General features: G+C 38.6%; 1 protein-coding gene across 4 annotated transcripts in view; it reads left to right on the forward strand.

Annotated features, from left to right (window-relative positions):
- Tusc3 (tumor suppressor candidate 3) overlaps nt 1–25,401 on the forward strand; it is a 131,373-nt gene that overhangs the window by 34,356 nt on the left and 71,616 nt on the right. For all 4 annotated transcript variants that reach the window (XM_021218996.1, XM_021218995.2, XM_029532002.1 and 1 more), the window contains exons 2-3: nt 4,402–4,571; nt 21,420–21,537. In XM_021218996.1, coding sequence (XP_021074655.1) covers nt 4,402–4,571; nt 21,420–21,537 — 288 coding nt within the window. The remainder of the gene's footprint in view (nt 1–4,401; nt 4,572–21,419; nt 21,538–25,401) is intronic.

A 25,401-nucleotide genomic window follows, 5' to 3' on the forward strand; every position in this document is an offset into this window, starting at 1 on the left:
GAAAATAGAAGGGGGACTATTTGGAATAGGAAGGAGAAGGTCCAGAGCTAGGAGCTAGGGCAGGAGATGGCATAGCAGGCTGGCTGTGATTAAAGTACATGATAGATTTGAACACAGTATCACTTGAAAGCCATCACTTTGTATAATGAAAATATGCTAATGTAAAATTTCAAATTGTATTTGTGATTACATCAAAGAATTAAGAATATGATCTAATTAGTAAGTGAGAGAACATAACTGTGAGAAATACTTTGCCCTAAAATACTATTGCAAATGAAAATAATGTGATCGTTTTCACTATTTCAGAGGTGTACACACATGCATGTGTATAAGAGAAAATGAGAATTGATGCCACAGTCTGGCCAGAGAGTATTGGATCTCACATTCTATCACACCAGTACATTGTAGACAGATTTAAGGTGGTATTGTCATTGGAAACAGAGACATAAATAATTCATCTGCCAGATGAGACGGACTGACGAGTGTTTCTTTACAAGATTCTGTGTTTTGTAATGACAAACCTATATATGATTGCAGCTCTATTTTTTTCAAGGCATAAATACACAATGGTCTTATTTTTCCTTCCTTCCTTCCTTCCTTCCTTCCTTCCTTCCTTCCTTCCTTCCTTCCTTCCTTCCTTCCTTCCTTCCTTTTCCTTCTATTTTTCAGTGGTTAATATGACCTTTAGCCTAGCATTTGAACCATAGTGTTTGTCAACTTGTAGAATATAAATAATAAGAAACAGGCCTTTCATTTGTACAGTTCTGAGGGCTTATCAGTATTTCATAGTGAGGAACTGTGTAAAGGTATACCATTGAAAGGGATTTGGTTAAGTGATAAACTTTGACCATTCTAGGCAAGCACTAATGTGTGTTTTGTTTGTCTTTTTAAAATCAAATATAGCTTCTTTAGTTTTCTTGTCCTTCATAGAAACGATTCCCTTACTGAGGGCCTTCTGTTGGTGATTAGGTCAGTTAATGAGTGTGCGCTTCCATTGGGTGAATAGCTCTGGGAAAACCTAGATTCCATCTTGGTTGTCTTCAGCACAGGTTCCCATGGAGTATTTGTTAAGATAGGGAAATATTTTTGTGTTAAGTACTTGGTGGATCTTTCCTCTGAAGCTTTGAAACCTTAAAACAGTCTAAAAACTAGCTAGTGATGCCAGGGGTGTTTTAAGATATATAAGGAAGCTAAATACAGAGTTGTCTTGGAATCAAGATTGGAGAGTGGGAGGGGCAGATACGGAGGATCAGCTACCTACCTACCCATTGCATTCAGAGAGTAGTTATACTATGCATTCCCCTTTCAACGTAAGTATCAGAAGTAGAAGTTAATGTCTAAATGGTACGTAAACAACCTGTGTGTCATGTTGGATGTTCAGCAGTTTGGATTATGCCTGTAAGTTGCCTGTTTTAAAGCTTCTTGGTATTATGTGCAGGCACGTCTCCATGGAGCACTTGTGTTTCATGTTTCTACATATCAGTACAAGTGCCAACAGGTTTCGTATTGTGCTGTCTTTTCAAGGACATTGCTATATAAAATGCTCTGCAGATTGGGATAGCATCTCCCTCCTGACCAGAGGGCAGATTTACTTCTTGTTCATAAAAATCGAAACATTTTTTTCTCTCCAGGGTAAAGGTTGGGAAGATTCACTAGCGGTTCCTTTAAAAGCTTGGTGTTTCCACAGCAGAGAAGCTGGCTCTGACAGTAAAGCTGTTGCTGGAGTATAAGGATTTGAGACTCACTCTCCAGCACCTGGGAACATCTGTATCCCAGTGTGGTGGCTGGGAAATGGTCCAGTGTTTGAAGTTCCAGCCAGCATAGCTGAATTATGAGCTCCAGATTTAGTGAGAGACCCCCAACTATAAAATCAGAGTGCGACATCCATCTTTAGTCTCCACATATCCCCTTAAGCACACACATTCACACCCATGACTGCACATACAGATATGAACATGTATATGTGCCACATACACAAACACACATGTAAAACCAAAGACTGCCATGTCTTAAGCATTGGATTCTTGAGCTGTCTCATGACCCAGTCCCTGCTTACATGGCATCCACTGTCACATGAACCCACGAGGGGCCACTTGGCTCCTACTGGGTGCTAGTGGCAGCGTGAAGTCCACCCTGAGGAATTCTCTGAGAATTCCTTCTAGTCTCTAGAATTATGATAGTTTGTAAGTAAATTCAAACACTTCACGTGTATTTTAACAGTATTAAAGTATTAACCAATAGTGCTATAATTGTGTGTTGAGCCCCCTCCCCCATAATTTGAAGACATTCGAAGTGTGTATTTGTGTGCAATTAGAAGACTGTATGAACGTGCCCTAGGAGCTCAGAACAGTACCAGTCTCTCAGGCCAGTCCCCGCTGCCCGGTTCATTGACACTCACCTGCTTGCTTTCTGGTTTGGAGATTCTGTTTTTGCTTGATGATCGTGATTCACAAATGTTTAAGATAGTTTATATATATAATGTATATACTAGTTAAATTTCAAAAGCTTAAAAGAACCCTTAGGTAACATTGATCATTGAGCTTCAGACTGAAGAGTTGGGACCTTTCATATAAATCTTCCGAATCTCTCCTCAGCTTTCTGTAAGGCACACTAGGCCATTGAGCTGATGGATTGATTAGAACAGTCTTCCCAATGAATTTTTATTTGTGTTTTCAATTTAATAAGATTATTAATCTCCTTATGAAAATGGACTCATATTTTCAGTTAAATTTGTCTGCATATATGTGCAATTGTCTTTAAGGTAGCTAATTTCAGTTTTTGTCTTTTTGTTATAGCAAAATTATCTCATTAAAAAAAAAAAAAAAACCTAACAAGGAACCTAATAGTCATCATTCCTTCCCTTCAGTTAGCAGGCCATTGTCTGCTGACCTGAGTGCTGTGCCTGCTCCTCAGCCAATGCGCTCACCCTCCTCCTGTCCCTTCCTGAGTGCTCCTCAGCCAGTGCGCAAACCCTCCTCCTGTCCCTTCCTGAGTGCTCCTCAGCCAGTGCACTCGCCCTCCTCCTGTCCCTTCCTGAGTGCTCCTCAGCCAGTGCGCTCGCTCACCCTCCTCCTGTCCATTCTGTTGCTTTTGACTCAGCTTTTCCCTTTGTGCTGGTAGGCACAGAACACTTGACTCAGGGCTTTGTTTGTTTGCCTTTTCTTTAAATCCAGATAAGAAGCCTGTCTTCCCGCTTATGTCCATATCCACCTCCCTGCAGTTCGAAGGGACCCATTCTGAGTGTTCTTGAGAGGCAGGGAAAGAGATTGTGTTTCTCCCTAAATCATACATAGAGCTGGCTTAGATACAATTCAAGCCTGTCTGTCTCTTACCACTGGCACTTGTGGCTTGCGAGGACAAGGACCGTCTTTTTTCTTACAGACGAAGATCCCAATGGAGGATTTCCTTTTCAAGCTTTTTCAGGTACTGTCTGAGGATGAGGATGAGCCTCCTGCCTGGGAAGCTCAGTGCCCTCTCTTCTCTTCCCCGTGCCCTCTCTGGATCAGAATACCAGTGGAACTCACCTCGTGTGCATTATCCTTCAATCTCGGCCTGCTCCACATTCATCACCTTCCTAACTTCTGTCACTGCAGACTCATTTCTCTTGGTTTTGACCTTTATAAATAAAATTACACAACACTCTTTTTATGCAGTTTTGTACTTGAAAGATTTCTCTGTCATTGCATGTTAAATGCTTAAAGAGAAAGTTCCTGACAGAGTCTCCCACTCCACAGTCTGTGTGCGCTCTCTCTCCCTCCCTGGCTGCTGGCTGCTCAGGAGTTACCACGTTAGACCTGCAGGGCATTTGCTGCTGCGGTGCCACTCTTCCAGTGTCTAGCCGGCCTGGCTGCCTTGTTAGGGCTTCTGGAGTAGGCTGGCTTTTAAAATGGAATGAACAGAAGTTTTAGCTGTATTTAGATTAAATGTTGGGTAAATGTATTCCATTTTTTCCACTAAGAGCTGGAATTTGAGTTTCTATAATACTTTTTTATAGTCTTTAATGTTATTTGCAAAAATGAAATATTTTATGCAAGTAAGGTCAATGAGGAATGAATATATTTACCAAAATAAAGGCCATTAACAAAGATTAATTTAGATTAAGAATAGAGCCTTCATATAATCCTATTTATATGAAATCTAATCGGAAAAGTTTTAGCTTCTCATGAATTATTTATGTAGCACAACAAATATAGACTTATTAAGAAAAGAGAAAGTAAGTGGGAGTGAATGGGCAGGGGAGCAGGGTGGGGAGGGTATAGGGGACATTTGGGACAGCATTTGAAATGTAAATGAAGAAAATATTTAATAAAATAATTAAAAAGAAAAGAGAAAAGAATGGGATGGGAGTGAATCCAAGGGAGGAACACCCATGTAACTTTTAAATATCCTGTTTAATTACAGAACCTTTTGGCTGAAAAAGTGGAGCAGCTGATGGAATGGAGTTCCAGGCGCTCGATCTTCAGAATGAACGGCGACAAGTTCAGGAAGTTTGTAAAAGCCCCACCTCGGAACTACTCCATGATCGTCATGTTCAGTGCTCTGCAGCCTCAGCGACAGTGTTCCGTGTGCAGGTAACCTGTCGACAGGAGACCTTGAGAAAAACAGTAGCCTAGCTTTCACTTAGAGTGAGCTAGACATGTATAAGAAAATCCAGCAAGTTTTAGTGTAAGAATGGAAAGGTAGGCTGTCAATCGGATTGTTGACCAGTGTCACAAGTATTTGTTAAAACTGACTTACCATCATTCTGAGTAACGTTTTATCTTAATAGATCAGGAGGCAATAGCTGTGGTCTATGAAGTAGTTCTCTCCTGTACTGTGTTTAAAATATTTTATAAAGGGAGATTCTTGTTTTTTCTAGGGAAGTCCACTTATTTTTTGGTGCTTCTTGAAAACTTTAACTAAATGACAGAGGCAAACAATTTGAGAGGAATAAAGTATTTGTCTGGGTGGAACTTTTAGCAAGAACAAACACAGTCATGTGCAGTATGTACTGAGATAGTGGTAGAGCCCCAGGCAGGACTTGTAAGAAGAATATAGAGATCCTCTCTTACTTGGTGTCTCTGTGGCAGAATACCTGAGAACAAGCAGCAGAAAGCAGGGAAAGATTCATTTGGAGTCAGGCTTTCAGAGATTATAGTTAATTTTTAATTGGTTCTGTGTTTTGAGGCCTGTAGTGGTAGAAGGAAGGCAATCCAAAGCAAATCAAGGATCCACAGCTTAGTAGAGAAACCACCTCCTGGGTGCCCATTCAGCTCTGGATTAATCGGGGGAATCGAATCACTCATGTGTAAGTGTGTGTGTGTGTGTGTGTACATATGTATACACATGTGAAGTTATGTGTACTCATGATCTTCTCATGAGTACACATATGTGTACTCATACTTCTCAATAGTGCCTGCAGCTGCTGTCAACACAGGAATCCAGGGGACACATATTCAAACCATATTTTCCTATATATGCCTTTTCCAGCACCTTCTAGAAGTCATACCTTGCAAAACTACAATACCACATTATAAACAAATATTTGTCATTGATCGGTCAAGATACAGAGGGGATAAATCACCATTTTTCTTCAGCCTTATCTACTCCATATTTCATTCTGTGTCTTGAATTTGGCAGCTAGCTAATTGATTTCCCTTTTGTATAATTTTGTTATTTCAAAATGTTATGTAAATTTAATCATTGTAGAACCTTTTGGAATTGCCCTTCTTTTTGAGTTAGCATAATTCCTTCAAATGCCATCCAAGTTGTTGCATTTATCAACAGCTTGTTCTTTTTATTACTGAGTAATGATTTCATAGTGCAGATGTTCTGCGGTTTATTTATCAGTGTGTCTGTGCTAGGCCACGGGCACACTGTTTTGCAAAATTACCTGTAGGTCTGTGTTAGGTGCATGGGAATTACTTTGAAACAAATGAATTTCAAATGGGAATTGATCACCCTTTCCAAGTTGTTATATGTATATATTTTAAAAAAGTCTGATTTAATCCTAAACCCAAAGCATTTCCTATCACAAGCATTGTTGATTCGGCTATTTAGCTTGTTCAAATAAAACAACTGAACATTTTCATAATGGCTAGTGATGAATAATGTTGTTTTAATCTTAAAAATCTTAATTTTTTTTTCATCTTGATACCTTCAAAGAAATAGTCCATATCTCTTGTCTATAAATAATCGATTGTTCCCTCTGTGTACCATCATTTGTGTGTGTGTGTGTGTGTGTGTGTGTGTGTGTGTGTGTGTGTGTATTGTATATGTATGTAGCTCACTGTGAATGTATGTAGCTAAGGCTAACCCGAGACTAGCTGTGTGGCCCTGGCTGGTCTTAAATTTGCAGTCTACAGTGTCAAGATTGCAGGTGTGTGTCTTCATGCCTTATTGTATATCCGTGCATTATAAACTGATCCTCACAGGATGTTGGAGACACTGAGATGCCACCCTTTCATCAGTAACTTCCCTTTTCCCCACTTGAATTTTTCTGGTTCTTTCTCTTTTCAGTGTAATGTTGAATGGTTTCTGCACTGCTATTTTAATATTTTACAATTCTGGATAGTCAAAGTTCCTAGTACCTTTTCAAAAATCTGTGCTCTCCATTTTGAGGCGTTGCTGCTTTAGCTTCTGTTTAAGGAAGATGACGTTTCTGGTGGCAGTGGTGCCTGGTTTCACTCATGGTTGCCTGCAGAGAGGTTGGGCACTGAGCTTCCGGGTTCCTCTGAGTCCTCCACAAGTCATCCTGTTCTTCCTTCACAGTCAGTTTACTCTCAGTTTTCAGAATTCAATTCTCACCTCCCTACTGGTTACCGTCAAAGACCTTGGCCAAATTTAATTGTTAATTATGAGTATTCAGTACAATTCTCAGCTCCCTTAAGTGTTAGCTCCAAACTACCTTTGCTAAATCATAGTGTAGAGAATATTCTCATAATTGCTCAGATGTGTTCTTGCACTCATCTGTTCATCTGCAGGACTGACTCTTCTAGGAACAAAGCAGCTCCTTTTAAAGCTGTTATTCGGGATCGGTAGAGTTTTTAAAAAATCAAATTAAAAGTAAAAACTTTCATTTTTGAATCAAGCAAAGTTTATATATAAATACAATCATTATGACATGTTAGAGATTAGTGTATTATTGTACTTCAACTGAAACATAGTAAATTACAAATAAAGTGTGATAAGTTATTAACTGGCTATATGTATATGTGTATGTACACATAAATGCATACAAACATTTATGTGTTTATGTGCATACATGTACACACTTGTGATTCTTTCTTCTGAAAGGTATATCTGATAAAATCTATTTTATGGATGACATTAAAGCTGAGAGATTAGCTAATATGTCTGACATCATGGAGCCAGGGTGAGTGTCTTAGTCAGGGATTCTATTCCTGCACAAACATGACCAAGAAGCAGTTTGGGGAGGAAAGGGTTTATTCAGCTTACATTTCCATACTGCTGTTGATCACCAAAGGATGCAGGACTGGAACTCAAGCAGATCAGAAAGCAGGAGCTGATGCAGAAGCCATGGAGGGATGTTCTTGACTGGCTTGCCTCCCCTGGCTTGCTCAGCTTGCTTTCTTATAGAACCCAAGACTACCAGCCCAGAGATGGCACCACCCACAAGGGGCCTTTTCCCCTTGATCACTAACTGAGAAAATACTTTACAGCTGGATCTCATGTAGGCATTTCCTCAACTAAAGCTCCTTTGTCTGTGATAACTCCAGCTGTGTCAAGTTGACACAAAGCTATCCAGTACAGTGAGGGTCTGTGACTGGAGAGATCTTAGAGCGTAAAGCTTCCCTTAGGTGCACACTTTCATCCTTGTCCTTGTCCTGTGGATTGTAACCTGTGTCTTTTGTGTATCTTACTAAGATGCATCAGCCAGCACTTCCTACCCTGATGGTCTTGGAAGCGTTGTCTTAAGGCAGCCGCTCTGAAGGTCCAGTGTTTAGTGTTCTGAGCCAAAGCCATGTGAAGTCACTTGTAGGATTAGGTTCTCAATTAGCAGATAAGATGAAGACTGTGTATGAGTTAAATTTTCTTGCATGTTGACTTATCCCATCATAACTGGTTTGGAGACTTCAGTCCCTTAACTTTAGCTCTGAACTTTCACTCATTTGCTCACCTCCTTGAACAAGGCTTTTCACTTTGTCACAGACTAGAAAGTCCCCTTGGGCTCACCTTTTCTCTTTATCATGGTTTAGTTGATACATAAGAAATTTTTTAGACTTTAGGGAAAACGTTAACTAATTTCAAAGTAGAAACAACACTACAGTTATTACTTACTTCAGCAGTTTATGTTGAAGGCATCCAGTGTCAGTCAGTCTGTTGGTGGTCTCTGAGTTTCTTTGTCAGGTTGTCTCTTCCTAGGTCTTTACTGTTTGCCATGCCTATTGTTACTGACAGATGCGATATTGTAGCATTTTCCTGATCTCTTTCCTGTTTTCTGAATTCTGCATTTAAGGTCTTGCTTTAATCTCCGATCTCTACCCTAACTGTAATTTCAAACATACAGGAAATTGGGACAGTGTAATATTTGACATCAGTGTTACTCATTGCAAAGGTTAATCTCTACAAAAGATTTTACAGTTTACCACCTTTGATTTTGTTCTCTTTCAAGTAAAGGTGGAAGAGCTTCAGTGAGACATCAGGAGAGGATGACCTCTGGAGTGCTCAGTCAGTGCTCTGTCGCCAGGACTAAACTCAGGAAAGGCTCACTTTTTCTTTTCCCCACTTGTTTTATTCTTATAGCAACACATCTTTTACTTAGAAATAAACATGGGAAAAATCAACAGTTCTGCCACATAAAAGGATCACTATTGATATTTTATTTCGATTCCAGTTCCATTCATTTATCTGTACAGAAATGTACTGTTTTTTTAATTACTTTCTTTTTTTTCACAGTCCCGTCATTGCCCCCCTCCTGGTCTGCCCCACCCCCCCAGTTCTTCATCCCATTTCTCCCCTGCCACTCCCTATACTCCCCTGTCTTCAAGAGGATTGTGCCCCCCACTCCCTGCCAGTCTTCCACACACCCTTGGGCCTGCCTCAAAGTCTTTCAAGGGTTAGGCGTGACTTCTTTCACTAAAGCCAGATCAGGCAGTCCTCTTCTATATATGTGTTGGAGCCTTGAACCAGCTAGTGTATGCTACCTGGTTGATGGTTCAGGGTCTGAGAGATCTCAGGGGTCTGGGATAGTTGAGACTAATGTTCGTCCTATGGGGTCACCCTCCTCAGCTTCTTCCGGCCTTTCCCTAATTCAACCACAGGGGTCCCCGACTTAAGTCCAATGGTTGGACTCCCTCAGCTGCTTGTTGGGCATCTCGGAGGGCAGCCATGCTAGGCTCCTGCCTGTAAGCACATCAGAGCATCAGTAATAGTGTTAGGCCTTGGAGCCTCCTCTTGAAATGGATCCCAAGTTGAATCTGGGTGGGAGAGGGGATGGGAAAGGGAGAACATGATCAAGTATGGGGGGGGGGGACAGGAGAAGCCCTGAGGGCCAGCAGAATGAATGAAAATATGCAACCTCAGTGTGTGTGGGGTGAGAGGTAGGGGCATCCTCTAGAAAGTGCTAGAGACCAGGGAGGTGAGAGCCTCTCAGGGCTCAAAGGGAGGGACTTTAGATGAAATGTCCAACAGTGGGGAGAGGGAACTTGTAGAGTCTAATAACTCCAGTAGAAAGACAGCGCATCACGTGGAGGGATGGGGTTGCCATCCCACAGTCAAAAACTCTGACTCTGAATTGTTCCTGTCCAAAAGAACTGTAGGGGCAAAAATGGAGAAGAGACTGAAGGAAAGGCAGTCTAGTGTCAGGGCCAACTTGGAAGAAGGCTTTTAAGATGAAGCCATGTACGCACAGTCTGAATCCCTCTTTCTAGTGTCTCTTGACATAGTCAATGGTGATGTTTGATTGTTATGCCTGATACTTTCTTCTACTTTGTCATTCTCACATGTTAAATGATTGTCTTTTGTTTTAATGACATTGACATTTAAGCAAAAAAAAAAAAAAAAAGAAAAGAAAAGAAAAGAAAGGAGAATCCAAGATCTTGTTGCATATAATTTCCCATGAGTTATTTTCTTGTAATTAGATTATTTATTATTATTATTATTATTATTATTATTATTATTTTAGTATAGGAGTGACATAAAGGTCATTCATGATTCTCATGTCATATCAAGAGGCATATAATGGTAGGTTGTTGGGACTCCAGTGTTGAGATTGAATGTAGGTCATGTTCTTCCACTCTGATTTGTCCAGTCATTTTCCTTTTTCTCCATTGCAGTCCATATCTGGGAGAGGAAATTGGATTTGGAGGGAAGATACTTCGCCATTGTCTTTGTTTATTGTTGTAAACTTTCACCTATCTCATATCCTCTTGAGTTTTATTTTGTTAATTTCAACCCTGATCTTTAATTATTTCTTTCTATTGCTTTTAGGTTTGACTGGTTCCTTTGACTACTATTGTATAAGGGCTTTTGCTGTATCCTACAGATTATAATATCATGTGTTTCCATTTCCATTGCTTCTATAAAAATTTTCCTTCTCATTGATTTATGCAAGAATTCACTTAGTAATCAAACACGTATGGTTCAATTTCCACGTTTATATTGTTTTTGTAGTTTCTCTCATTGTTGATTTCTTATTATATTTTGTTACAACCTAATAAAAAAATAGAACATTAGTTCTTCATCTTTTTAATGTATATTATGGCTTCATTTGTGATCTCAAATATGATTTAGAGACAGTTCCTGTTCTATGAACTTATGAAAATAATGTATTCTGTATTGGATAGATGGGGTAGTCTGTATATGTCTACCATGTTACTTGCTGTATAGTTTAAGTTTACAGTTTGGTGACTTTTTTTCCAGCTCAGTATGCTACATTTTGATGACCATGAGGTGGTATCAAGACCACCTATTACTGTATTAGGGCCTATGTGCCCAGTTATGTCCTGCAATGTTTGGTTTTTGCTGTTGGATATAGCAATGTTCAGTGCATATGCATTTCAGTTACCAGTTATGTAGTTTCTTGTTTGTTTCTATTTGTTTGTTTGTTTTTGCTAATTTTGGCTCTAAACCTGCTCTCACATATCATATAGCTCTTGATTGCTCTTGGGTTCATTTGCTTAAATATTATTTACTATCTTGTTTTTATTCTTTATATGTGCTTGCTAGTGAGATATATTCCAGACAGGGGGAAAAAAGAAAACATTTCATCTTGATTTTGAAACCCTTATGTCAATCTATGTCCTTGAATTGGTCAGTTACTATCTTTGTAGTTCAAGGTTACAATAAAAGCTTTGAATTTATTCTTGTCATTTTCTTGATTTGTGATGTTTTATTTTTCTCATTTGCATATCTGTTGTTGCAATGGGGCTTATTATTTCTTTCTGTGTTCTTTATAGTATATGTCTTCTATTTTTGAAAGCACTTTTGATGTAGTGGTCATAAATTCCTTATGCATTCTTTATAAGGTCTTTGTTCTTGCCTTAATTGTCAATGATGATTTTGGTGGATCTAGTAAGCAATATTGTTGCTGCCTACCCTCCAAGTCTTGAAGTACATCCATATATACTCTACTGGCCTTTAAAGTCTCTTCTGAGAAATCTTCTGTTATTCAGCGTGTTTGCTTTCATAAGAGAGCTGGTGCTTCCTCCTTTCTCTGCATAGTGAACGAAAGTAGGATACTTCTAGTGGGTCAGGCCCTTGTAGACCATAGTATACACCCTCTATGATTATTCCTCGTATCTAGAAAGTATATAGGAGCCACTATGCTGAAGAACCTCATAAGTGCAGTGTCCTCAGACTTTTGATTTTCTCTCTGTTTTTGCTGTGTGTTCGAGAATCCAGAATGGGTTTACAAAACTGTCTAGCCATGCTTACCTGGATCATAGCCTTGGATATTTATTTTTATTTTGACTTTTACCAATATCAAAGCGTTACTCTTTCAGTTAAACTTTTTGCTGATAAGATGAGCTGCATGCAGAGCAAAAAATGGTGGCTTTTAGGGGGGCTTGCAGTGTAGCTCATCAGTAGAGCATCTGCACAATGCACAGTGTATTGTGTTATTCCATCCTTGGAGGTTGGGAGAAATGGGAGGCACTATAGTAACAGCGGTGGTGGTTGGGTGGTGGTGAGCATGGGAATGGTGGGCTGGAACTCAAGACTTGGTGTACTTTTGTGCCTAGAAGAATTTTATTAAATGAATGAGAGTATATTGGTGACAAACAAATAAATTTCAATGTTGAAAAATTTTTATAACCATTATAGAAATAAATAGACTAGAAGAGTGATTTATTACTTCTTTTTGTTGCTTGTGAGGATATAACTGAAGTGATATGATTTCTGTCAAAAGTAAAGTCCTGGTAGCTGCTGTCAAGCATTCAAAATAAAGACTGAATGTTCTATATTTCTATCTCTAAAGCTATAGATACTGTTAGTAATACATCATACTTGAGGATCTGTCTTTGACTTCTATAAGTTTAAGTTTTATTAATTAACACTTAGTAATATCCTATTTTCTTGGCCTTTCTATGTAAGTAATTTAATTTAAATTTATAAGAATCTTGATTCCCTAGAGATTACTTATATTGTCCAGTACTTTTTTGATAGATTGTTGTCTCTATTGGAAACATATGGTGAAAATATTGAGTTACTCCTTTTATCTATTAGAATCATAACAAAGGTAGGAAGAAAAGAAACTGCTTTCTTTAGGTAGACCAGCTCACCGAGTTTGCTGTTTGGTTATGTCATTATCCATTCCATAAGTGCTAAGGACGGCTCACTGTTTCTAGGTTGTAAAAACAAGGGGGCTAATGCTGACTGCTTGAAGTCCTTCAGGGACTTGGGAATGTTTTGTTTTTTGTTTTTTTGTTTTTTTTGTTTTTTTTGTAATAGTGGACTATGTGTCTCTCTCACCGTCTCTCAGCAGTGAATCTGTAATGAATTCACTCTTAGCACTAACCTGGTGCTCTATAGTAAAGGAAGCCCTCGCACATTACACAGGGGTGTTCTAGGAAACGGATATTTTGCTTATTTCAAACTTTGCTTCAGGCACCCCTTTATTCTTTGCCAATTGTTTTCTGTATCATATTTGCTGAAATGAATAAACAAATACATTGTTTTCCCTTAGCTGAGGCTGTGTCCTAGATTTGTGAAACCATTTAGCAAATTATGTGTAGCTGATTTGGTGACTCCCAGTGCAGAAACTTTGAGTAATTATGAACTGTTTATCAGCATTCTTGACAATAGGTTGCATTTTGGTTTCCTTTGGTTCTGCCTTTGTTGTTTGGTTTGGTTGTTTTGCTGTGTTTGATTTGAAGCAGGGTCTGCTGTATACTCAAGGAACCCTTTATGTGGACCAGGGTGGCCTTGAACTCAAAGAGAATCGCCTGCTTCTTCTACCTACTTCTTCTACCTGCCTCTGGCCTCAAACTCACGGATGTCTTCCTGCCTCAGCCTCCTTAGTTGAGTGTTGGGATTAAACAGTGTGCATCACTATGCTGCTGGCTTATATGTTTTAATAGTTACTGTACTTTTTATTTAAGTTTTTAATAAAACAGTTTTATTTTCCTACCTAAGAATATTGAATAGAAATGAGAGAATAAAATTGTATTCATAAACTTTGTAGTGTTCCCTATGCAGTTTGGTATTAACTGTAGAAGTTCAAAATTCATTTCCCGAGATGGTAATTTGTCTTTTAACCAGTATAGTTGGGATGTCAGGTTTTTAGCTGGATATTGGATCAGACACATCTGACTATAGTTTTTCATCTCAGAGCAGACTTGAAATTCTGGAGACTTGATAGGTACACATTTTTTAAACTGATATTTACCTAAACTCTTAAGGATCATGAAGGAAAGCAGAGAGATTGATGAGAAGACTTTTCTCATTATTATTTATTATTATTTTATTCTAATTATTAATTTGAATAACCAGAAACCATATATTGGAAAGGGCAGACTGAGGAGTTACTAAGATTCACAGAATGTCTGGAAATTAATATGCCATGCTTATATGCTCTTGTGTATTGGATTGGTTATTTGATATGTTTCTAGTATGTGTTGTGTAATGTGTGCTCTCCAGGTATAGAAAGTTTAGGAGATGGACAAAAGAACACATTTAGATACCCCTGTCGCTCATAAAGTCTGCTTATGGAAGGGAACTGAAGACCTTGGGATGCATTGCACAGAGTGAGAGGAGAAGGAACTGCCGAAGAAATGTGAAACATGAGTTTGAAAGTTAGTTGTTGGCAGACCAAGCTTTATAGAGTCCTTTGTCATGTACCTAGGCATGTGACATGCCTCGTCATGCTTTCACCTTGGGAGAGTGAGTACTCATTGTCATGTGGTGTGTGTGTGTGTGTGTGTGTGTGTGTGTGTAACATTTTATCTAGGTTTGTACATCATGAACTTTAAAGCTTATACTCAAGACCAGATTGTGAGATCAAATGCTGCCTGCAGCGTGTGTCTGCTCTCCAAGTGCTTGGTAGGTGTTAGTGTTACAGTTTAGTGCTTATTTATAGGAAGTTATACTTCTGTACACTGTCTTTGTTTTGACCATAGAGTACACTATTTGACCACTGAGGCTACAATCCACACTGGCTCATGTAAATAGCCTCTCTTTTCCTAAGCACTCCTTCATGCTACTTTCTTGATACTTAATTGGAACAAAAATACATATTACACACACACATGCATTGCAAAACTGATTATACAAAATTTTTGGCTAACAACATGACACAGGCTTAATGCAATTGTATTAAAAAAAAAACTCTGATTTCTGACATGTGCTGAGGGTAGCTCTAAGAATTGAAAACATATTTTTATACTTATAAGTAAAGATGTGGTTCCAACCTTCTCCAATTGAGATTGAGTTGTTCTTGTTGCAGTTATTTCTTACTGTGAGACAGAGGTAAGTTTAATTTCTGCTGTTCACATTTCTCCTTTGAGCAAGGATAAAATCAGTATGGGTATCAAAGCCTTACACCAAAGCAAACCCAGAGATCCATTTATCAGCCACAAGAACTCTTTGGTAGATGTATTTGAAAATTCTCACTGTAAACTTGGCTCAAAGTGTAACCATGCCACAGTTGCATTTGCTCCTCAAGTATTATTTCTTTGTGTTAGCTAGCCAGTGTGTTTATGTGACAAATTTCTGCGGGAAGCAAATTGAGGGAGGAAAACTATGTTTTCGCTGATAGCAGAACGAGCGTGGCAGAGCACCCAGCTATACCATGGTGGCAGGGATCCAGAGGGCAGGAGGACCACACATGGGCTTTCTGCTTGCTTCTCCCCTTTTGTTCTGTTCTGGTTCTGGTCTGTGGGATAGCACAAGTCATATACAGGGCACGTCTTCCTCTTTTAGTTTGTTTCTTGAGGCAGGAACTCACTATGTAGACTTAGCTTTCCTAGAACTCATTAGGTAGGGCAGACTGCCCTGAAATTCCATGAACCACCTAGCTCTGCTTCCAGAGTGCTGGGATTAACGGTGTGTGCCATCATGCCTGCCTGGATCTTTTCTCTAAGCATACTTAATGGGAATAGCATTATAAATTCATCTTGAAGTATGTTTACTAGCTATTTAAGCATCTTTTCGTGCACTGAAGTTAATAAGATCAACAATCACAGTGGGTATGTTATCAAAACTTGCATTAGTTTTGACTTGTTCACTGATCGTTTTCTACCCATAATTTAAATATTGTGTTTCTAAAAGGTATCAGAGTAGCTGGAGGCAAGTAACCATTTCTTATTTCTTTGAGACATCAGAATAATTCATCTCTTCCTTTAGTCATTTTGCAATCGTCATTACTGTGTTTACTTTATATGTAATATAATCTTTCTCTGAATTAAGTGTATGGTCTTTAAAAAGATTGCTCAGCGAGAGAGTTGAATGTCAGTTTGTTTCTTTGCTACCTGAACGTAACTCATCCCAGCATTCACATGGAATCATTTCTGAGTTACTCAACTCTACTACTCATAGTCATGTTTACATTATATTTTATATGTTTCTGATTTAGGGTATATACATATTTGAATCAAAATTTTTACTGTTATTTTCACTGTTTATTTTGATTTAGGAAGACAACACAGATATACAAGAAATGCAGAGTTAGCACTGACATAGTCACTGACATGCAAACCTTTATGGTTTGACATGCTTATTATAAAAGATTGTATGTAGTATCCCGTGCAAGCAGGGTTGAGAGCCTGGCTCAGGGGAAGAAGTGACTGGATTACAACAGCTGAGATTACATGAATGGATTAATCCATTACTGGATTCAAAATTTGTATTGTTGTAGTTGGTGGGATTGTAGCAGGTGGGCCTAATTGAAGAAAATACATCACTAAGAGTTTGGCCTTCAAAGTATGTCTTGACTTGCCCCTCCACTTTCTGAACTCTGCTTCTGGCCACTTTGAGGAGAAGAACCTCTTCACATGTTCCTGCCATCATCTTACTCTTCTTGTCCTCAGGCCCAGTGTAATGTATAGTCAGCCTGTGATGGAGTAAAACCCTGGAGCTGGGACCAGAGAGTAAATATTCCTTTAGCAGGGCTGTACTAGTTAGTGAGGCACAGCCTAACCAGCTTAGCACAACCAGAGAATTTAGAAACATTAACGATGCCTTTCAGTGATTTCACATAATAACAGAAGCTTCTTCAATAGGCAGGTTGGCTTCAAATCTGTGCAAATCACTGTCTGTTGAAATTATTTGAGATTCTATAAAGACATACTCTGAAATAACTAGGTAATATATGTTTATGTATATGTCACTCATAAATGCATAATTATAAAGACATACTTTTAATATGAATCTAATGTTATGAAGAGAGGCTACTTTTTAAAACATCCTTAAAGTGCATTAAAGATAAAAATTATATTCATCTTAGGAAATACATTAAATATATAGAATTATAGATGAGTTAACAATCCTTTTTAGTTCTGCATAACTTTTAAGATAGAGTATAATGTAAAAAAATTATAGCATTTGAATTAAGTGATTTTTTTTTTCTTGTTCTCTAATAAAAAATGGAGAAAATTTAATACAAGAGATTTAACAGAACAGTGTCCTGTGGTTATTTCTTAACACTACTAGATCCTTCTCATGCAGCTTGAGTGCCCTCTTCAGGCTCTGCGTGTACATATTAGGACACTTCTTATGTTCCTTCCATCCCTGTGCTTGGAACATTCATTTTTGCTGTTCTCCCTACTCCTGAGAGAAGACATGTTTAGAGATGTAATTATTTATTTGTGTGCACCTGCTGTTTGTGGTATTTGCTTTGAACTTTTGAATGACAGTGAGGCCTCGAGTGTGCTAACCACCAGTAACTATTGGTGTGTGCTTTTAGTACAAGCTGACAAACATGCTAGATTCCACTCGATTTCTTTCTTATCTTTTATCTTTTATCTTATATCTTTTTTCTTTTCTTTTCTTTCTTTTCTTTTTTCTTTTTTCTTTTTTTTTTTTCTGTCGGTTTTAGATTTATAAATTCCCTGTTAAGTTAGAGTATTGGTAGATATAGGGGATAATGGATTTTGCATCACTGGATACATTTATTTCTGATACATTACTTGTATTTTGAATAGATAGCATTAATTCTACATATTTCTTAAGCATGTTTAATTTAGTTTTGTCTTAGAGATATATTTGCTCATTGGCCCTGCTGTTGCTCAGTACACACAAACAGGAGAAAGCGTCCTTTGTTTTGCCAATATGAACGTTGCTCAGTTTTGTTTTTGAGTTCAGCAATTGTAATTTGCTTTGACTTTCATGGAATCTTTTACTCAAAATAGAAATCTTTCCAAAGCTTCGTCTCAGTATTTGTTTTCTTGTTGCTGTAATGAAATACCCTGATGACAGAGTGAGGCAGAAAGGGTTCAGTTCACAGTTGGAGGCTCTTCTACACCACTGTGGGGAATACAGGGCAGCATGATCTGGAAGCAGCTTGGTACTTCGTGCAAAAGTCAAAAGCAGAAAGCACTGACTGGCCTGCATGCCATGTGGCACTCACTCTGTTGTGGTTTGAATGAGATTGCCCATGCATGGGCTCAGGTGCTTGCATGCTGAGTCCTTAGCTAGTAACTGGGAAGGATGAGGAAGTGTGGCTTGGCGGAGGTGTGTCACTAGAAGTGGGCTTTGAGTCTTCAAAACCCCATGCTACTGTGCCCAGTTTCTCTCTCTCTCCACCTCCACTCCCATTCCTGTTGCTTGTGATTCTGAACATAAAGTCCTCAGCTTCAGCCCTGCTGGTTTGCTTCCTGCCACGATAACCATGGGTTAAAACCCTTTGAAACTAAACACGCCTCCAATGGAATGCTTTCCATACCTTGCTTGGTCATGGGGTCTCTTCACAGCAGTGGGACAGTGGCTAGGACACTTCCGTTTGTGTCAGTCCAGGGCTCACAGTGAGGGTGAGTCTGCCCATCTTCATTAGCCCAGTTATGAACACCCCTCACAGGCATGCCTCCAAACCATACTTATCTAGGTAATTACTTAGTCAGTGAGCTCGCCTTCCCAGATGACTCTACTTTGTATGGAGTCTACAACCAAAACTAACCATCTAAGGTCACGCAGAAACTTTAGTTGGAGGCCCTGGCTTTCTAGATTCCAAAGAAGTGTGTATTCAAAATAGGTCACATGATTATATATTAGTAAACTTTTTTTTTCGCAACTTGACCATCTCAAATGGGCTCCAGACATTTATCATAATCTCACTCTCCCTCAGACATGGGGTTGTAGACACAGTGCAAATTCTGCTTTGCAAAATGTACTTTAAAACAAACAAACAAACAAACAAACAAAAACCTGAAGCTGGTTGCTGTTTATAGATTGAAGCCACAATCCTGTTTATCTCTTAAGTCTTTTTTTTTTTTTTTCCTTATTGTCTAATATGAAGCCTAGCGCCTCTGGAACACAGGAACATTTGAGACTAGCTTGTCTATGTTCCTATGTTCCTGGCTTTCCCTGTTGGATTTGCTCATAACTGGAGTATTTAGACAGACCTGTTTTTTCCTGCAGCTTTCCAGCTACTCATGATTCCAGTCCATTTTCTCCCAGTTTAAGTGTGCAAGTATAAGGCACATCTAAGACTTCGGTTCATATTTATGTGCTGACATTGCATACATGTTTGTTTCTTTCCATAACCTCTTCTGGTAGACAGTGTTAGCCGTATTTCTTTGTTACTGCAGCATCTACTTAAAATACCGAGTAAAAATATCTTTATGTTCTCTAATTCACATTTGCCTATAAGACTGACATTAACATGTCTCCCAATGATTTATTCATTATAATGTTTAGAGCCATAACTACTATTCATTTGCCAAGTAGCATAGATTGCTTTAGCTCTGCTAATTCCTCTTGTTGATGGTTTGCTCTATTAAGAGAGTATAGCTTGGAATAGATCTGTAGTAAAACTGGGTAGGTCATGGTGTGTCTGCTATGTTACCGCATTTCCTTTCCCCATTGTATGGTGTAGTTATGTTTTATAGTAATAAAGTAAACCAAGTTATTATTCCATTGAAACCAACATAAATGAGAAAAATTATATTAATTTTTATAGTATGGTAGATTAGAAGGTCAATGTTGTTTCCCCAAGGCCCTAAATCAAGTGAAATAAATCTAAGTTGCCATTTAGTGACATGGCAGAATTGAAAGTCTCTAATGTGGAAAATACATCTTAAAAAGTATTTATGCGTCTGGAGAGATGGCTCAGTGGTTAAGAACACTGGCTCTTCTTCCAGAGCTCCTGCATTCAATTCCCACAACCACATGGTGGGTTACAACCGTCCATAATGGGATCTGATGTCCTCTTCTGGGGTGTCTGAGGAGAACCATGTACTCACATACATAGAATAAATAAATATTTTTAAAAAGTATTTATGATTTACTGATGAGGTAGGAAAGTGTATTATTTATTATCACTAACTGCAAAACTTGGTGGAACTTCCAGATTTTAGCCAGTGGGCAATCAATATTTCCAAATAGAACACCTAGTGTACATTCAGTAAATCGTTCTGCATGTTAGCCCTGGGTTTCCGTTGCAGTCACTGGCACCAGCAAAGTATTACAAGTGTAGACTTGGGGTGTCATTCAACAGAAGTGGCAGGTTTTGTACTGACTTTTGAAGAAAGAGGGCATTCTGAACAAAATGTTTAGTGTATGTTGTAGGAGTGGTCATGACATTTTCGTGACATAGATGGGCATGGCTCTAGTGTGCAGGATCTTGTGCTTCTGCATAGGTCTTTGTCATGGAATTACAAGTGGTGACTAGGAAATCAGGAAGGTAAAATGAGGGTGGAGTATCAATGTCAGGACAGAGGGAGCTCACCTTTGATCCATTGGTTTTTAACAGTCTTTTAAAAAGCTTCAGAGAACTTGAACTTATCTGATAGTTTGTGTTTATGTAAGATCTTTCTTTAAGGAATGATTCTTGAAGTTAGGGATTTTGAATTTGTAATTTGCACATTGTTTTGTAAATCATGGATTTGTGGATTGAATTGATTATACATATATATATATTTGATAGACTCGGATAGGCTGAATCAACTTGTAATATGAGATAAGGAAATACAACATCCTTGTTTTAGGCCATTTCATTATAAGCTGTTATGTTCCAACAAATGTTGGAAAATAAAAAACCATGATTTTGTTCCTGCTTATATTGTATAGTGGTGCATTTTCATTTTATAGATGTCATCATCAGAAGAATGCCAGTTCATAATAATTGTACATTTTTCCATGTTTGATTTTTTTTTTTTTAAACAAAATACGTCAATAATACACTTCGTTTCTATCATGGATCCTGCATCCACGATTTACAGACAATGGCCAGAGTTTGGTATTATTGCTCCTTTATATAGCTTTTAGGATTTTATAGACCTGTGTGTCTAGCTGTTACAATGTTCATATAGTAAATTGATGTTATGCTTCTTGCTGTGAAAGGTATTGAACACTTAACAATACAGATAAAATCATTGTGTTTTCTATGCCTTAAATACAGATGTTTCTGGATTATCTGGTTTATGATGCAAAAATTAGTAAGCACACCATTTCTTCTGCTTTAACATAAATCAGTCCCTCTTTAGTGTTATATTGCCATATTTAGAAACATTTATTACCTATACTGTAAACACTTAATCTATAAAGATTGATTTAAAACAATTGAAGGAAGTCAGTGTGCATATGAGTGGGTCTGTATAGCAGTTACACTGTTTATGGCCAGTTCACTTGTAGTTTGATACACTTGTTTTAGAAAGTGTTTGTTGATCTTATGTATATGGCAGTGTAGTTTGCAGTTCACCCAAGTCCTAGTGAGAGGATGGTCTATTCTGTCATTGGTTGACTCTACCCCAGAATTCCCTGTTGTAGCAATGGCTCTAGTCATTGCATACTAAAATGTTTTTGTTCTGCTCCATTATCTGTTCCAGGCAGGCTAACGAAGAATATCAAATCCTGGCTAATTCCTGGCGATATTCATCTGCTTTTTGCAACAAACTGTTTTTTGGAATGGTGGACTATGATGAAGGGACAGATGTTTTTCAACAGGTAAAAACTCTGTATGTTATTTTGAAATTCATAACTGAGTTATTTTTGATAAAATTATGTTGTGATTCAGAAGTGGATGCTCACAGCTATCCTTCGGATGAAGCACAGGGTCCCCAATGAAGGAACTAGAAAAAGCACCCAAGGAGCTGAAGGGGTTTGCACTCCCATAGGAGGAACAACAATATGAACTAACCAGTACCCCCAGAACTCCCTGGGACTAAACCACCATCAAAGAAAACACATATGGCTCTTGCTGCATATGTAGCAGAGGATGTCCTAGTTGGTCATCAGTGGGAGGAGAGGCCCTTGGTCCTGTGAAGGTTTTGTGCCCCAATATAGGGGAATGCCAGGGCCAGGAAGCAGGAGTTGGGTGGATTGGTGAGCAGGGGGAGGTGGAGGAGGTAGGGAATTTTTGGAGGGGAAACTAGGAAAGGGGATAACATTTGAAATGTAAATAAAGAAATTATCTAATTAAAAAAATTATGTTGTGGTTAAATTAGAGTTAAAATAAGGAGACTTTGATAATCCCATCATTATATATTTTGTCCTTTTATTATAGTAAAAAAAACACTTTGATTTCTATTTAAAGGAAATGTGCTTTCTAGCACAGAGTGACCAAAAACAAGCGTTAATCTTAATTTGGTATTACATATTGGTTAGGTAGTATTTCACACAGGCTTATGGCATTTCATACAGTGTTAAGTGCAACTTATTTATTTTATATGTATATTTACATGTGTGGATGTGGGTTTGTATGTATATGTGTGTATTTTTGTGTGACCATGCTTGCATGGTATATGCCATGACTTCCATGTTGGTGTCAGAGGACTCCGTTGTGGAGGCAGTTCTCCATTTTCACATTTTCCTATCTTTGTTTGAGAGGGACATTAAACTCAGGTTGCCTGGGTTGTATAGGGAGCACTTCTTCTGCTAAGACCTCCAGATCCTGTTTTGTTTGTTTTTGAGATAGGGTTTTTCACTGACCCTGGATATTGGAAATATGGTGTGGTTAGCTGGCTAGCTGGCTCATGGATCCAGTGTGCCTGCACTCCAGTCTCTGTGCTGGGGCTACAGCTGTGAGGCTCTGAGCTCAGGACCTCATGCTTCTACAGCATACACTTTCCCACGTAGCTATCCTGTGTGCTTCTGCCACAGATACACTGTAAAATACTCTGTACTTATCACAAGTATTTTCTCTCTGTTATGGCCTAGATCTCTACCACAGATGCTGCCAGTGTTGAAGCTAGAAATCACCTATGTCCCTATGTGAGACAGAGCATTAAAGAGGCTCCCAGGATGAGTCATTGATCCCAGGAAGGCCTGTGCTCAGAGACAGGCAGTGGGCAACAGGAATAAGACAGTCTCACATAAGCTAGGAAGAGGAGCTTCCCCAGAAACCCAGCCCTGGCAGTTCACCTTGATGTTGGACTCTCATCTCCAGTAGTAGCAGAAAATAAACTTCTTTTGCTTATGTTACCTACTTTACACAGCAGCATTTGTAGACGTGTAATGTACTCACATGCACAGTCTTGGCTTTGGGCGTGAGGATGCTTGTCATCATGGAGAGTACCTTCTTAGGTGTGGCATCACAGCTGCTTCTGTTACCCACAGTGCCTGCTGAGTACTTCAGAAGTATTCATTAGGACTGCGTCTCAAGGTACCTGTCAGAGATGGTATTGTTGCCATGATTATCACTTGTTGAGAACGATAATGCATTCAGATGTGGGATAAGATAGCAGTTCTAGCACACAGCTTACTTGGTGTCAAACTATTGTATGATCCTTTTGGGTGAATATGAAAACAAACATCTACTCCCTACTTCAGAGAGCAAACTGATAACTGACCAAATGATTCTACACAAATCCAGCTTGGGAGTCAGTGTGTTTATTGAGTTACTTGTAGGATATGGATAGGGCTTGCTTACAGGAGCACAGGTGACTTACTTCATAAAACATGGGTAAGTCATGATGTGTGACAGCTGCAAATATTGAGCTCTCTGCCTGACTTGCAGGCAGCTCAACAGGTTGGACAGTGTCCTCCATACAGCTCTATTGCCAGAGCCTTTTCTGCCAGCAGTTGCTTTCTGCTTTTATAACCATCTGGAAGGCCTTTGGGAATCCTTTAAGTTCTAGCTCTCCAGGCTTTTAGTCTTGTTTACTGTTCAGGTCGCAGGATCCTCTCTTTGTTCTCCAGGAGGTATTATTTCAATTCAGAGAAGATTCCTGTATGATACATGCAGATCATGTGTACTCTGTGTGTGTGTGTGTGTGTGTGTGTGTGTGTGTGTGTGTGTGTGTGTGTGTATGTACACATCCATATATAAGACATACTTAATATACTAATAATATGCTATGTTTTGTATGATATATGTTGTGATGTTAGAATTTGTCAGGTTCTTACCATAAGAACAGGTTTTAGGATTTAGTTTTATAATGAACTTTTCAAAGTTTCTATTAAGATTTCTTATAAAACAGTTACTCAGGAGTCATTTTCACAGGAGGAAAGTTCTGGAGCATTGTGCTATAATTGAAATGGTGGAGGTCCGACGGTCCAGTGTAGCAGTCTAGCTTTGCCTCTTCATAGCTGAGCAACTTGAAGATTTCATAATCACATTGTGCTCTATCTCTGTATGCAGACAGGAAAAAGAACATTTATGATTACTAGAATGAGATGTTAATGTGTGAAGATACTTAATTGTATCCCTGATGCATGTTTATAAAATAATTGCTATCATATATAAATTAATAACATTAGTATCTTCAAACTACAGTATTTTTGCAGAATTTGACTAAATGTAAATTGTATAGAAAGAAGAAAAAGTTAGGCTAAACAAATGAAAACCAGGAAAAGAAACAACAATAAGGTAATGCCCAGCTATATTTTAGGGAAATAAAACTACCAGTGTACCTACATGCTGTTACAGAGCAGCTGGACTCTAATATGTGAGTGTGAAGAGCACCACGCCCTCTTGGGAGGCAGAGTGGTGAATGAAGAGGGAAAGGCCTTTTTATAAAACTGTACCTCCTCCCCTTGGAGACAGAGCTCAAGGAAGAACTCTTAGGCATAGTCACCTCATGGAGGTCCCACTGTGACAGTAGCAATTTAAATTTAACATTTGGGGGTGGCAGGGATAAACAGAAAAAAGCAGGGCAAATTTGAGACCTACTGTTCCCTCTTTACCAGGAGGACTTAAGATACTGTGGTGGGAAATAAGAGCGTTTGATAGCATTTGCAGTAGTGCACATGAGAAACAGTTGATAGACATACTGCTTTTGAGGATTCAGATTTTCCTTGTGCTAAGCTGTTTGAAGATCTATAGCTACTTGGGCTATTTTTTTGCATAAGGCAGCCACAGCCAGCATTTGTTCATGGGCCAGCATCAGTTTTGCCTTGACTAAAAGCATGATCTTCCTTGTTCTCACCTCTTGCCAGCTACCATCTGACATGGCACTTGATTTTGATTCTCATTAACTGAATCTCTTTGCGTTTTATTTCATGGCCTTTTAAATGTAATCCCCATATAGGAGCTATTTAATATGTTGATACTGTAGTTAGTGTCTATGTCAAATTATCCTATTAAGTATTTAATAAACATTATACTATGGCAGTGTTCATTTTAGTATATTTTCTGAATAGTTATTTTCAATAGAAAAGTTTTCTGTGCTTAACCATTTTAAAACAATTAAATTAAGAATTTGAACAGAACATGACTGCATCAAACATTTATCTTAATTTTGGTATATTTAAGTTGTTTAGAACAAAAATATTCGTTTCCGCTGCTTACTGACCATCAAAGCAAAAGAATAGTCTTTACTTACATTTTTGAGTGGGAATTGGATTTGCAGGTAAAGTGTTAGTCCGTCC

This window comes from Mus pahari, chromosome 19 (genome assembly GCF_900095145.1).
Source record: "Mus pahari chromosome 19, PAHARI_EIJ_v1.1, whole genome shotgun sequence".
NCBI classification, from domain to species: domain Eukaryota; kingdom Metazoa; phylum Chordata; class Mammalia; order Rodentia; family Muridae; genus Mus; species Mus pahari.